Source organism: Coffea eugenioides, chromosome 8, assembly GCF_003713205.1.
Source record: "Coffea eugenioides isolate CCC68of chromosome 8, Ceug_1.0, whole genome shotgun sequence".
Taxonomy (NCBI): Eukaryota; Viridiplantae; Streptophyta; class Magnoliopsida; order Gentianales; family Rubiaceae; genus Coffea; species Coffea eugenioides.
The window spans coordinates 46904606-46919095 of record NC_040042.1 but is presented as its reverse complement, the minus strand read 5'-3'; the positions used below and the strand labels follow the sequence as shown (position 1 = coordinate 46919095).

Here is a 14490-nt window from a genome sequence, read left to right as displayed (position 1 = left end):
TACCGTACATCACATAATTCCCTTCTTTCCAGCAAAGTTTAGGCTCTACCAATTTAAAGTAATTACACTTTTGGATTTAAAAAAAAAAGAATATTAGTATACCAATTTAGTTTTGTCCAAAAGTTCAAAAAATTATTTTACAATAAGAATCATATTTTATAATTTAAACATCCCAAGAATGTTGAAAATCCGTACTTATAAATCATGTAGAAGGGCATTTTCATAAATTCAACAGTTTTTTTTTTTTTTTTTTTCTGAGCAGTTAACCTGACGAGTTTGGCTGAAATAAAGAGTACAGTGAAAAGAAATAAGTAAATATTAGGAGTAAATTGCAACTTTAATAAGTAAACCGTAAGGGGAGCTTTTGTAATTTAACATTGGGAACATTTCGTATCCCCACTAGCACTAGGACTAGGAGTGGGAGTGGAGGATCATATCATATGTTGCGGTCAGGAATCTGGCATGGGTCTGTGTGGTAGACACTAGACAAAGCAATGCAATTAATGCAGAGCGGATCAAAACATGAGATTGGCTGGATTTAGGTGGTGGTGGAAATTTTACAAAAAAAATAAAAAAGTATATTTAGGCTGCTTTCAACGTTTGGGCTTTGATTTGGGCCTCCAGCTTCTGGAATCTAATCTCTCCCTTCTAGAAAAAAAAAGAAAGAAGATTCTTTTTTTTATTTAGAAAAAAAAAGTTATCTTCCTTTAATTTACCGCCGAATAAAAACCCCCCGAAACTCTTCAGTCTTTTCCCGCCAATTATTATTCTTCAGTCTATTTTCGCGATTGTCAGATCTTTCTTAAGTTCCAAATTTCAGCTCCGAGAGCAAGTTTCTTTTTCGATTTTTTGAAATTATACATTGCAAAAAAAAAAAAAAAAAATTTAAATTTTTGGGGTTTTGTTTTGAACTCTGTCCAATGAAATGATACAGCAATGGCGGATTTGAAGAAGACATGGAGCGTGACGTACACGAAGCACGTCAAGCAGAAGCGCAAAGTCTACCAAGACGGCTTTCTACGCTTTCACTCTTCAAAAAATAAGGTATTCACACTCATTCAATGAATTTTTTTTTTTGGTTGTGTTCCAAAAAAAAAAAAAGAAGAAACAAAGGATGAATTTATGTGCGATTGACTATTAATAATTTGCATAAAACAAAACGAGAGAAAAAGATAGTCCATCTTCAGTATGCCATTTGATTTTAGTATCTAAATTTTATTGAAAAAAAAGCTCTCTAATCAAGTTTAGAAGTTAGCTCAATTGTTTTGCGGTGCTTGCTTTGCTTAATATCGTGGCGTTGAATCGATGGTTAGATGATCTAGATCCATTAACATGATTTAGGCCGTTGATTGAACTGTCTTTCGCAGTTTAAATTGGTAATTTTATTGCTGATTTAGTTGAGGATGAAGTAGGCTTAGAACATGATATTGTAGTGAATCATAGAATATATTACCATCTGAAACAATCGCAGTTAGGAGGGTAAGCGATGCAGATTCAGTTGAAAACTATAGCATTCGAGTTGAGTTTGATTTTCTGAAGAAGCTTTACAAGTCTGTTCACATTTGGCTTGACCATATTCTGGGCTAAGCTTAAATGAGATTTACTGTGCAGAAATTTAGTAGCTCGACTTATCCGTGATGAAATTTGAAGTTTTGTGCTTATTGAGTCGAGCTGGACTTGAGACTATGGAGCTAGAATGAACTCTTATCCAACCAAGCTCGACTCATATGAAGATGCTTGGTTGGTCTTTCAGCTCGTCCATACAACTGTTAATTCTATTAGTTACTCTTTTGCCATCACATCATATACATAGCAAATAAATAATAGAAATTTGATTGTCATGTGCGGAATTTTTGCTATTTAAGGCTCTCATTTTTTATTGTTAAATGTGTTAACAGGTCATTCTGTATGATGACTGCGAGAATGTCTTGGACAGCAGATTTGTAAAGAAGGATGACACCATTGCATCCGGTGAAGTGTTGGCATTTGATTTTTATCTTGTCAATATTGGAGATCGGCAACAAGACCACGATCCTGTATCGAAGTCTAATATTTTACCAACAGCCTCAAAGATTAACAGGACATGTGAATCATTTCAGAGCCCTAAATTTGGTATTAAAAAAAACCCCCTGTTTGTATGATCTTCTTATTATCCTTTTCTTTCTCTTGTGTTGGTTTTTATGTCTTCTGTCTGATAGTCAAAGTGAGCTTTTGATACATGATTTTGAACATCAAAGAAAGGAAACCTTTGGGGCCAAAAAGAGCAAGATTAATCAATCTGAGTCCATCACAGAAGGTGATACGAGGTATGCCAACGCATCCAAAAGGCTTGGCTCTGTCCTAAAAGTGTAAATAACCCTGTTCAAAGCCACTATAGACTGTGAACTAACTGATGCTGCTCATTTTTGACATTTCAGAGTTCAAGAAGAGTGAAATGACCAAGTATGGCTCTTCATTAGGTTGCCCTGAAACAACAAAATCCAGCAACATAGGTTAGCTTTATCGATTTACTTGTAGAGAAATGAATCCTGAAACAACGGTAAATAGGTGCCATTATCAGTGGCACAATTTTCTCACCACAAGCTTTTTAGAAAATTATTTTGGTTTTTTCACCCCTTTTTCCCAGTTTCCTACAGTCTTAGTATTTCATGCATTTTGTTCTGCTATTCCATTCAATAAATGTAAAAGTTCTAATTCAGAATGGCAGGTCTTATACACTACCCAAGTAACTCAAAAGGCTAAGAAGTATCATGATGGGTTTTTACAGCTTCTCACATGTGGATCATCATGTAAACAGGTTAGTTTCCAAATTTCTTTCAGCATGACGCTAGCCAATTGCTATTTATTTTATGATTTTCTCTTATTTACCACTGTGCATAACTTTACATGTTAATGTGTTGGTGGTTATTTGGCACTTCTTTTTTTTTGTGTCAACAAAAATTGTTAGCCATGTGGTAAGAGTAAATATCTATAGAAAGGACATGAGGCTATAAAAATGGTTTGTTAGGTCTCCATCTTTGGCTTTTGTTTTTACACTAAGAAGGTGATTGACAATATTTTTACAGTTGTTGCTATGCTTGAAAGGATTATTTTAGCATCCAAAACAATAAAAATTGTCATTTCTTTGTTTTCCACCGGAGAAAAATGTGCCTAGATTCTGAAAATGAAAGTGTACAGAGTTGTGAAGAACTTGTTTTGATGTTCTAACTTTCACAAAAATTTGGTTTTGTTTAAGTACGTCCAACCTCAACCCCTAGTACTTTCTACAGCTTGAAGCTGGTTACTGGTCACTGCCCTGATTTTTTGTCAGGTATTGTTGTATGATGAAACCAGGAGACTCTTGGAAAGCAGGTTTCTGAAAAAGGATGAGATAATCAGATCTGGTGAATCAATAGCATTTGATGGACACTTAGTGGACATTGGAGAATGTGAAGAAGATCATAAACCTCCTATCGACTCCAATATTAGAAAAACCAATTGCAATATGGATGGTCAAAAGAAAGCAGCATGTGGCCCATTACATTCCCTCAACCAACTTCCTACTGGTATGACATCTGCCTAATTGAGTGAGGTCAAGATTCTGGCCAGGGCTTTTCTTCCCTTTCAGTTGCTAAGCAGCGTCTGTCATTGATAATGCTGTCTTGCGAAAACATTTATGCAACTAGGTTTTCTACTTTCTTCAAAATTTATAATTCCTTTTATTGATGCTTCAACTGAGTATTCATATTTCTGTCCTACTTTTTACTGGAATTCCAGGAGAAAATGAAGCTCTTGCCAGGAAGCAAATGACTTCAAATTTTAAAGGCTCCATTGATGAGAGTAACATATTTGCTGAGGAAGTCAGCAAAAATCCAATACGTGCTGGTGAGTTGTTAATTAGGTGAAAATGTTTTTTTCGTTTTTGTGGTACAGATTATTTTGTCCATTTTGCTCCATTGCTTCCTTGCAACACATTTCTCTGCAAGCAATGCTGATTTCTGTTGTGGCAGCACATGAGATCTTATCAATTCTCAGAAAAGCCAAGAGTGAAAAGGATGTTGCAACGATGAAGAGTTTGTCCATAGAGGGTTTCCATGCTTCAGAGTCAACCAGTTTCTTTCAGTCTGATAGTAGTTGTCAGAGAAAGGAACAACTGCAAGATGTCTGTAATGAAGGAAGCACAACTATTCACCTGGATGAAGAAAATTCACCAATGCAGAAAGATGACAGTGAGATTTCAAAAGATGAAGCTACTAATGAAATTCATTTGGTTGAAATTTCAAAATCAGCTGAAAAAGGATCTGAAAATAGCCCTAGCTTCTTTTTAGGGTGCGTATACAACAAGAGCTTGCACAAAATAGAGTTTATGCAATATATAGATGGTACAAAACTGAACATGGTCATAGGTATCACATTCCTAGAAACTACTTTTAACATTCATTAAGGTTGGTTTTTTGATTGGATGATTGGTTTATGTCTTCACTAAATGAATAGGCATCTCCTCTTTATATTTATGGGAATGACTTTGTGTGGAAATGCACAAAGAGCTTATGAGTAATAACTTTTAACTGGAAACCATGCAAGCAACTAATATTGTGTCTGCAATTCCAGATCTGAAACTACAAACCTCGTCAACCACATGGTTGATACTGATCATACTGAGAGTAGTAGGAGATATCTGGACACTCCAGTTCTGGAGCCCGAAGATTTGGCTACTGTAAAGCTGGAGTTAAAGACACCAATTACATCAGTCTTGCAAGACACATCAATGGGAGATCTGAAAAGCAGGAATTGCACTCAACAGGTTTTCTGCAAAGGCAAGTTTTCTATCTATCAGATGCAATCACCGGCTTACCTTGGTCATTCTGTACAATCAAAATTATTTCAACTGCGCAGAGAACTCCACTGGAGGTACAGCTGCAGCAGCATCTGGGTCTGACACCAGTCAAGTCATTGCCGAACCGAAGCACGAAAAGCTTCCCCAGGTCCATTGCTCTTACGTTTCCCTTGTTAGTTGATCCTTGCATTTACACAGCTTACGTATATTGTTTCTTGTAGAGAAGAAAACCAGTAATATTGAATCACTTTGCTTGAAGTATTTAATTGGACAAAATTGAAGACTTCTTAATCCCTATTCTGCGGGTTAGCAATATGAATTGCTGAAGCTTTGCTGCCAAGTGATGGTCCATTTATATTAATGTTGTTGTGATGGGTCTTTCTTAGATTCATTTGGTTTGAAGTGTTTCTTTTTTTGGTTTAGCCTTGCGTAGATAGCAAGGAAATTGATACTAGATGGCAGAATGGAGTCCATTTTATTGATTTGGCAACTTCAAGTAATTCCACCCCTCGTGAGGTCGCAGATGATCAAAATATTTCTGAGCAGGATATAAGCTCAAAGAGAACAGATGAATTCCCCAGTTTTGAACTCGGATTTTGATTGGGGATCAAGGTCATGCCTTTCTACAGTTCCACTACATCTTCTGAATACATTCATGTTGTTGAGCGTCGAATGAAGCATAGTGCTCAGCTCGTTGTCATAGCTGAAGGTGTGCATATGAACTTCACAAGACAATCCGTTCGGTGGAGTAAAGATCACACAGCCTGAAGCTTCCGTTGGATGCTGATTTGGGAGTAAAAGTTTTCTCCCTTTTTAGCTGCCATCATCATTTCTGTTAAATGGAAGTCACACAAACACTCGACCACCAAAGTTCTCTATTAAACTAAACAGCGTTGTACCTTTGTATACGCGAATTAATGTGCGTCGTTCTCAACTTGTCATCGGGAAACAATCTTCTCGATTATTTCCACGACCCAACTCGGTTGACAAAAATATTACTCCGTCAGATATCTCAAAACCCAACTCGGGTAGGATATTAGTCTCGCAACAACGTCAGTGGTTTAACTCCCGAGCACTTCCTTTTTCCTTTCTGTGTGAAGTTTAGGTTTTCTCCTTGGCCCAAAGATAGATTATTCTACGTGGCGTTTAAAGCAGAAAGGTGCGACGGGCACCATGAAAAAAATGTCCAGCCATCAAATTTCTAAGTTTTAGTAAAAGATAACAAGTAGCAGTAGTAGTAATTTGCATCTTAAATAATACACTTGCATGAGACCCGAAACGTCCTACGTACGTACTTGTATCATTCAGGGCAGCGGCATATGATAGAGAAGATGCCCAGATGAACAATCACAACACAGCATGCAATTTCCGAGTTCTCTGAAAAAGACCAAAAGGGTGATCCTCCTCACAACGCCGTACAGCCAACCAGGTTGCTTTACTCTTCTGTTATTTGTCATCCCTGAATGTGCATGGCAGTGGTACGGGCACCCCCTGCCTGCTTTCTTGACCGATGAATACTTAACAATGCTCTGAAGGGATGTTTACTTTTTCTCGAGTATAGTTCGATTTCTTTGCCTTTGTTTCTGTCCGGATTCGTAGACATTGAACTTGCTCTTGGAGTCTCAGAAGGGCACTGTGATTCCAACATAGAATCATCATCATAATCATATATATCATCATGAGCATGTTGAATGCTTTTTGCTCACCCGTTGTTGAGCAGCAGAAGAGTTTGGAGAAGTTGATCTATTCGCAACGGATCCAGAGCGCTTAAGTGGAAGGCGAAACGGTGAAGCCGTTCGTTTCCCTGATCTCGTTTGAGTGTACATACATACATATAAATTCAATGCAAATTGCTGCATCAAAACTCAAAATGCTTAAACTAGCAATGCGTAAAGATCGCCGCCACTCACCTACTTCCTTATCTGATGTAACCTTCACAAACGAAAAGGACAGAGGTCTTGGAGATAATTCGCTAGGAGGAGGCTCTGAGCGTCCTCTTCTGCCCAGTAGTATTAACCATATTTTTCAAGGTGCGAAAGAAAGTAAATATATTGTTGAATTGCACCCAAACTTTCAACTTCAACACGTACCTCATTAATGTTGGACGGGGCTTTGCAACTGCTCCTTGAAATTTTTCAAGACGACAATCATCTGCTGGACATATCAGAAAAGAAACAGAGCACTTCCTTATGGTACAAATGAATGAGCAATGATTTTTATCAGGCTACTAATAATTCGTTACCTTGCTTCTTAGACGAGGGCTTATCATCATGGGGGTTCAAAAAGCAAACATTCCCTTGCTTAGAGTCGAATTTCCTTGTGAATTTGCCATCTGCAACTGAAAGAAATGCGCAGACGAATTTAGGTCCATACGAATTTAGGAGCAGAAAACAGCACGTGTAAGTAAGGAAACATAATTGCCTGGAACTGTGTAATGCTTGTAGTGTCTAGGTGTTTTGATGACCAGCGACTGCTGTAAAAGGCCATTGCGGTCAGTATATCCTCGGCACGTTCTCAATCTCTGAAATGAGAGCAAAAGATGGCAATTTCAATTTTGCCAAAGGAAAACCATCCTCAGACATACGTAGAGAAAGCTCTCAAGTCCTGCTCTTACTCGAAACATTAATATCAACGTAACATAATCAGATTGTCCAGTGTAGGGAATTGGTACCTGTTCAAGGCAAGAAAACTGAAGCCTTGTAGCAGACATTTCATTGACCTTTTTATCCAGGAAACTGCCAACTTTGTAGGCTACAGAACCCAAGTGATCCACAGTACTAATCAGTGCTTTACTGGCATAATCTTTTAGGGTCTCTACCACTCTATGCAAAAGTTAAAAGAGGAAAAAGAAAATAAAGAAAAAAGAGAGAGAATGGTTACCAAGTTCTTCCATTGCTTTGCAGTAGCAGAAATTAAGTAAACCAGTGTACTTACAATTGCTTATATTCATGTTTCTCGTATGACGACTCAAAGTACTCTGCAGCTGAATATAATTGTACCCTCAGATTCTTTAAGTCCTAAAAGTTGAAGGACAATTTGAGTAAAATAGTGCAGCAGACCATCAAAGTCCGAAGACCAAAAATAAAACTTAAAAAAACATGAAATTTCCAAGAGTTAGCATTCTATATAACAAGTATGAGACAAGTGGTGAAGGACAGGAAGATGCCTTGAGACTTTCAGCAAATACTAAGCTGTGCTGGAGAAAATACTCATCTGAATTGGAAGTTTCTTGAGGAACATTTGTTGGAATGGAGGGAGTCTCGCTACCCATTTGAAGCTGAATTCGAACAGAGCTGCAATTCCAAGTTCCAACACCTGCCAAAGAAATCACTTAACACCAAAATCTTTTCTTTATCTATTATTGCTGGAAAGTTTCATTGGAAATGATGTGATCGGCATTTAATTCGTGACACGAAAGTTCATCTTTTTTTTGGGATTGAAAGTCCTCTTCATGCTTTCTTTGTTGGGCAGTGACATAGTGAAGTCATTATCCTTGAGACAAGCCATGTTAGCGTAAAACAAAGTAGGAAAAAACGAACATTGCTAATTGCTAGCTAACTGCAAGTAAATATGGTGAACTAGAGAAGGCCAAGAAAAAGTTGTAATTGATATTCCACCGTCAGCAAAACCTGGTGAATCACTGTATTGTAAAGCAGAATGGATGTCAATAGTGGCAAACCAAAAGGGTACAAATGTAGTCGATGGATGTAGAGAATTTGAATCTCAAGACTTATGGGTTGATAAGTATTTAGTAGAATTAGATAGAAAAGAGACAGAGGAAACAAAGACCAATAATGGAGGTGGTAAGAATGGGACGGGCGCTGTGACCTGTGACTGTGAGAGATATGGGTCAGGAGTCTAGGCCATGGGGTTGCAAGAATCTGCTTTGATCCTTTATAGATGTCAATAGTAGCAATTCGTGCGATCTCACACGTGCTTCTGGAGGCAAAAGCACTCCCCTTTTTCTCTTGGTAAAAGCAAACAATCACTGGACGTTAGGAAAAAATTCGTGATCTTTACCAAATTCTGCACTTTGTCTTCCCTCGGGTTCAATACTTACCATAGAGTGCGTGCGTCATTTAGGACTACAAGAGAGAGAGAGGAAAAAAGGGAACTCATAAGTACGAAGGTTTCTGCGCGTTACCTCCTTAGCAATGAACCATAAAGTATGAAGGTGACAGAGAAGCAATTCAGTTTCCTCAAATCTTACAGCTACAGAAGCTTCAATTCACTATCTGCTACAGAAAAAGTTTGATGAATGGATATTTGGAGGTGAAACACTACTGTTTTGATAAACTAATGGGTTGGTTATCACTTCTAGTACCGCCAATTAGTGAGTGAGTTTTAGCTACTTTTCAGAACAGAACTGATGATCACTATGGAAATCATTGGCCCGCACCGACATATATATATATGTGGATATCTTAGGCAAGATTTCTGTGTGAGGCATATCTAAAGTAATGTCTAGTGCTTTCTTATTACATCACCCCCGAGAGGTTTAGGCCAATTTATCTTATGTAATATTCATTTGCGAGGGATGGCCGCAAGCGCACAAATCACTAGCCACCATGATAGAAGCTGACGACCGGTGGGCTCACTCCATCCTATTTTATTTTGGACCACCGGTTGTTAAGCATACACTAATCAATCAGTTCGTAAATAAATGATCGGCAAGTAGAATTAGGGTATCCTGTTAAGAAATACGACCTTCATATATTCCCGTTATATGGCTACATTTGAGGACTATTAACTGATGCTATCTTTTTTTTTTGGCAAAATTAGGCTGGAAAGACTACCATTAACTGATGCTATTAAAGCTTCCACAAGCTTAGTAGCAAGTATATCAGCACTCCAACAGCATAAGCTGGAAAATGGAAATGGTGGGGAGGCGATAAATAGCGGATCCAATACGGCAGCCCTGCTAGCAGATGTGCTCCAGTCGAATATACGGTAGAACAGGTCATAAACGGCTGTTGAAAGTTCCTTATCAAAATTATTGTTTAATTAATAGCCCGAATTGTCACTCCACAAGAATCTTTTACAAAACAATAATATTGTGTCGCAGCCGTCCGAATACGAAATTCATGTTTTCCTTTCATTCCATAGCTCATTTTACGATGCTTCTATTTGTGGTCCAGTCCTGTCTGCACACAATACACCGAGTCCAAAAGTAACTTAAAGCGACAGGACCATCAGCAATTGCAGCTCGAAAGTCGAGCCCCAATCCACATCTACTGATGCCAAGCAGTACGGATATAAATTGCCATCAACCGAGGAAGACGATTCATGTTCTAGCATGATTACTGGCAAAACATTGACAAAAGGCTCAATCATATGGAATCCTAGGAATTTGGAATCTTTCTTGTATTTAATCATATGGAAGGTGTTTTGCCGAAGCTTCAAGCACCCAGATACAGAGAAAATCCCGAAAAAGAAAAAGGAAGGTAAAGATCAATTAGAAACACAAAGACAGAGAGGGACATTCATTTATCAAACAATCCGCTCCAGCTCCCTTGCATAACTGAGTGTCTGATTGATGAGCTGCAGAGAAGGTATCTCCTTGCAAGGTGCAGATTCTTTTGCTCTTTGGAAAATCACAAGCCCATTCTTTATCTCCCAGTCAGGGTGATCCTGCAAATAAAGCATGGTATACCATTTGTCACATTTCCAGTTATATGGAGGTTGGCAAGATTATGATCATGCTACACTCTCAACATGTAAATTTTGTCACTGAAAAGAACAACAAACAAGCTCTTCCAACAAAGTCCTAGAGACCAGAATGTCCACGTGCGTAGACCAGGATAGCAACAAAATAAATACATATATTCGCATAAAAAAGAGTGTTTCGAGTTCAACTCCACCTTAAGCTTTTGCTCAAGTTCAGAAAGTGGTAGAAAGGAAACTACCCTAAGTTATGATTGTGTAAAGTGGCCGGCCATGTCCTTACATATCGCAGTGAAGATGAGACCGGGGAGTGAGGTTGTTGGAGATCAGGTCAATGAACATATGAGAGATAATCCAAAGGATACTCTTTCTCAAATAAAAGAAAATTGGCACTATTAAGGAATCTGAAGCCTGATGCTGCAACTGATTTTTCTGTTGTCTCCACTGTCTAATGCAAAATCCTCTCCTCTCCCAAAATTTCAAGGTAGAAGAACAATAAAAGACCATGGATGAGAGAGAAGATACTTGGACTATTATCTGTCACGCACAGCCAGTGGACAAAACAGTGGAAAATCATGTAAAAGACACAACAGAGAAGAGGACGTATAATTGATTACCTCTCTAATATATTCCAAAACTTCTTTGTCTGAAGAAAACAACAACATTTGTCGTGCATCCTTAACTGAAAGACTGTCGTATGCCTTCTCGCTGCAGCCAGCTATCTCATCTCTACAAATCACAGTCAAAAAGATAAATGCACAAAACTGGATAGATCGAGCACATAACCTATAGGCATGAGTCCACACATGGACACAGGTTCAATAACTACAGTTTGTTGCAAAACAAAGACTGCTATTAAAAAAAAAAAAACAATGTGTCGGCAATTAGTTTGCCAATAAGTAGCTTTGCAGCTTTTTCTTAGGCGAGTTTTTTTTTTTTTGTGGGTGGGGGAAGAGGTTGAAACTCTTGAAGAACTGAGGCAGTGCATAAATAGAAAGAATACCCAAAAATATGTTTGCAAAAGTAGTCTGGTAATTGCTCTCCGTCAATAACCATATAGATGCCAATAACCAAACAGAAAAAACCATACCTGACTGTCTTCGCTAGCAGATCCATGAAATAAACATAAGTTTCATGAGGTACAGTCTGTCTAGCACTTAAGACACGATTATAAGCTCCTTCCATGAAAGATTGCTCTAATTCGATAGCATGCCTGATGCAAGGATTCTCCAGTGCACTTGGAGAAAGCAGCTCCAGTTCTGTATGGAATTCAGCAATTCTATTTTGCACAAGTAGTCTCAAAAGGTTAAGGCCTAAGATTGGGTACTCCTGAGGAGATGGTGATAGACGACCTCTGCTCCATGGAATTTTAGGGGGACAACAGTGGGGAGAGAGGAAAGAGAGAATTCATAAGCTTCAGCTTGAAAGTTGAAACTAAAACTACTTAAACTCTATTCAAATATCACAGAAGACATATGAACAAATCTAGACAAGCAAATCCAGTTGCTAATCAATCATCAAATAAGAAGTGCATGCAAGTAGGCAGAATCTTTATACTACCCATCAATACCAAGGATTAGTGTGATGCAGCAACACTCAGACAGCTAATGAATTCTAAAACACAGCCACATACACCAACATAAAGATGGATGCCTCCAATACGTCTTGAAGAGTTATGACCAATCCTATCCACAAATGACAACATTCCAACTCCAACAATCACCTAAGATGATTTAGATTTTTGTACGAAGTAAATGACACAATTCGAAGAAATAACCATTTCTATTAGACACAGAAAATGCAGCATTAGCTACTAAGCATAATGAACATACATGGATAATAATCTAGACATCTCAAAAGTTTACATCTGTTAGAAGTTTCTTTAATTTGAAATGTTGTACCATAATACAATACTTACCGGGCATCAGTGTAGTAAGGTTTGAGCTGAAAGAAATCCCTCTCAAAGGCATCCTGATCCTCAATCTTGACACTCAAAACGACTGCATGTTCATAAATATCTCCTGTATTTCATCAAAGTAACAGATAATATCAGTCGAAGAAATGAGAGAACTTTCTCTCAGCTGTAAATAAATAGCACATGCAGATAGCATACAGGATGTTTAATACTATATCAAATAGCATACCGGATGTTTAATCCTATATCAAATACTATATCAAGGATGGTTTCAAATTTCCACTTTCCCCAATTCAGGGAGATGATATTTCCATTCTATGTGATACTTCCCAACACTAAGAATTCACTTGTTTGTTTCATACGGGTTCCTGCTTGCTTGCATGCCCCATCTGTCATTCTTACAGATAATTAACGAACACCCCCCCCCCCCCCGCGCCCAGGAGGGGAGGGGAATGTCGCAAATGATATCATATATCACTAGAATGCTGGGTAAATCACCTAAAGTTAGTGAAGAAAATTACTTGCTAGCGATAACTCGCGGATTGCATTTGGTGTGTTCTCAAATAATGGAGGAAGACTCTTAAATCCAGTCAATGAGACCTGCAATTAGAAGCAAAATACGTCAAATTTACAATTGAATTTCTAACATAAAATACATACTAATTAACAAAAAAGAACTGATTACTTATGCGAACAAGGAAATCTATAAGCTAATTCTTCTATCACATCGACACTGAAACATTTAATGATCAAGCAATGTGAACAAAATGTGCAATTTACAAGTGCATTTATTAAAAAGAAAAGAGAAAAAAGAAATGTTAGAAACAGTTTGAGATACTATAATGAAGTGAACACCATATTCAGGCATCATGGTTATAGTACTAGTGGTTCTATGATGAAGGAAACGAGATTACCAAGGTCTGCCATTGAGCAAACACCCCAGCAAAACCAATTTACTTAGATTCTAGTGTTCCCACCAACATGTACGTTATTTTCAAGAAACGATGTTCCTAAGCCTCTCATTCTTCCAAAGGCAATATTTTGTTTTAGATATTTAGTATAATTTCTCAATAGGATATTTAAATGTCTAATTCAGGAAATTACAATTTTGAGCCGACTCATTCCCAACTCGGCAGTAATTCATCATGGCACCCAGATCTGACTTTCGCATACTAGTATTAAGTTCTAAAAGCATCTTATTCGTAATCCCTTTACAACAAAAACGCTACTCCAGATTTGCAATTGCTTGCAAAGATTCTTCTTGTACAACCTAATAGTTTCCCCATATTGAACTGAAAAACATATAAAAAAAAAAAAGAGGAAAGAAATCTAGCAGAAGGGAATATTAGCTAGGGTTTCGAGGGGCGAAGTAAAAAAATCACACAAAATCAATAGAATTGAGAATAGGAAGTTTGGGAGTAGGGTGGAGGCTTACCTTGAGCTGAGAGAGAAGATTAGCACAGGTATCCAAATCGTTGCGGACGAAGGCAGCTTTGAATCGATCAAACAGCTGTGAAACCTCAATAAATTTAGGATCCATTGCCAATATTAGAACCAGCCTTTCCTCTCTTTCTTCTTTCTTTCAAAAAAAAAAAACAAAACGAAAACCCCTCTGTGTTCTGTTGGCTTTGTAGCTTGTTCTATTCTTCGTTGACAAGCAAACTAATACTAAGAGGTTTTGGTTCGGGCTCGGACTTTTCCGGTTTCGTCTTTCTATCTTGCATGAATGAATTAAGTCTAAACCAGCAGGGCAGGTGCTTTTGGTGTATTGGGCTGGTCTTATCAACAAGGTGAATAAACAAATGGTCCGTATGAATTTGGGCATTTTTGGGGGCTGCCTTTGAAAAATTTCGCACTATATATTTCAAAAAACTTTCCACAGTAGATGGTAGTGTTTTTGAAATTTTTTTGGAGTAGTTTTAAAATTTAAAATTTTATTAGGATATTTTTAAAATTTTGTTAAATTTTCATCACTACCCACCATCACTACTACAGCCATTACCCCTCCCCTCCTCCACTGTATGCATAGGCAAGAGAATTGCCTCAAAATTCCTAATCAAAATCAGACTTCTCCATGGGCTAAACAATAAATTCC

At 37.8% G+C, this 14490-nt stretch overlaps 3 protein-coding genes across 8 annotated transcripts; 1 reads left to right on the top strand and 2 right to left on the bottom strand.

Moving 5' to 3' along the window:
• The first annotated feature begins 896 nt into the window (after window positions 1–896).
• Window positions 897–5905, top strand: LOC113779598. Its single transcript, XM_027325233.1, has 11 exons — window positions 897–1044; window positions 1899–2112; window positions 2238–2306; window positions 2418–2492; window positions 2700–2797; window positions 3311–3545; window positions 3757–3864; window positions 3990–4308; window positions 4591–4796; window positions 4876–4964; window positions 5240–5905. The coding sequence occupies exons 1-11, from the start codon at window positions 937–939 to the stop codon at window positions 5414–5416; spliced, it is 1698 nt and encodes a 565-aa protein (XP_027181034.1). The 5' UTR covers window positions 897–936; the 3' UTR covers window positions 5417–5905.
• An 85-nt stretch (window positions 5906–5990) lies between these two features.
• On the bottom strand, window positions 5991–9134 carry LOC113779599 (protein ABIL2-like). Of its 6 annotated transcripts, XM_027325235.1 has the most exons (10): window positions 8961–9134; window positions 7983–8131; window positions 7751–7833; window positions 7488–7638; window positions 7238–7337; window positions 7059–7154; window positions 6907–6970; window positions 6727–6815; window positions 6523–6620; window positions 5991–6449 (listed from the first exon to the last, which is right to left on the bottom strand). In XM_027325235.1, the coding sequence occupies exons 2-10, from the start codon at window positions 8085–8087 to the stop codon at window positions 6270–6272; spliced, it is 966 nt and encodes a 321-aa protein (XP_027181036.1). In that variant the 5' UTR covers window positions 8088–8131; window positions 8961–9134; the 3' UTR covers window positions 5991–6269. The 6 variants fall into 6 exon arrangements, with proteins under 6 accessions (XP_027181036.1, XP_027181039.1, XP_027181040.1 ...); XM_027325238.1 differs by lacking the exon at window positions 8961–9134 and having other exon boundaries at window positions 6727–6812; window positions 7983–8710; XM_027325239.1 differs by lacking the exon at window positions 8961–9134 and having other exon boundaries at window positions 6727–6812; window positions 6907–6967; window positions 7983–8700.
• Window positions 9135–10130: 996 nt separating this feature from the next.
• On the bottom strand, window positions 10131–14100 carry LOC113779893 (26S proteasome non-ATPase regulatory subunit 8 homolog A). Its single transcript, XM_027325665.1, has 6 exons — window positions 13831–14100; window positions 12917–12995; window positions 12399–12501; window positions 11571–11834; window positions 11098–11209; window positions 10131–10447 (listed from the first exon to the last, which is right to left on the bottom strand). The coding sequence occupies exons 1-6, from the start codon at window positions 13933–13935 to the stop codon at window positions 10307–10309; spliced, it is 804 nt and encodes a 267-aa protein (XP_027181466.1). The 5' UTR covers window positions 13936–14100; the 3' UTR covers window positions 10131–10306.
• Window positions 14101–14490: the final 390 nt, after the last annotated feature.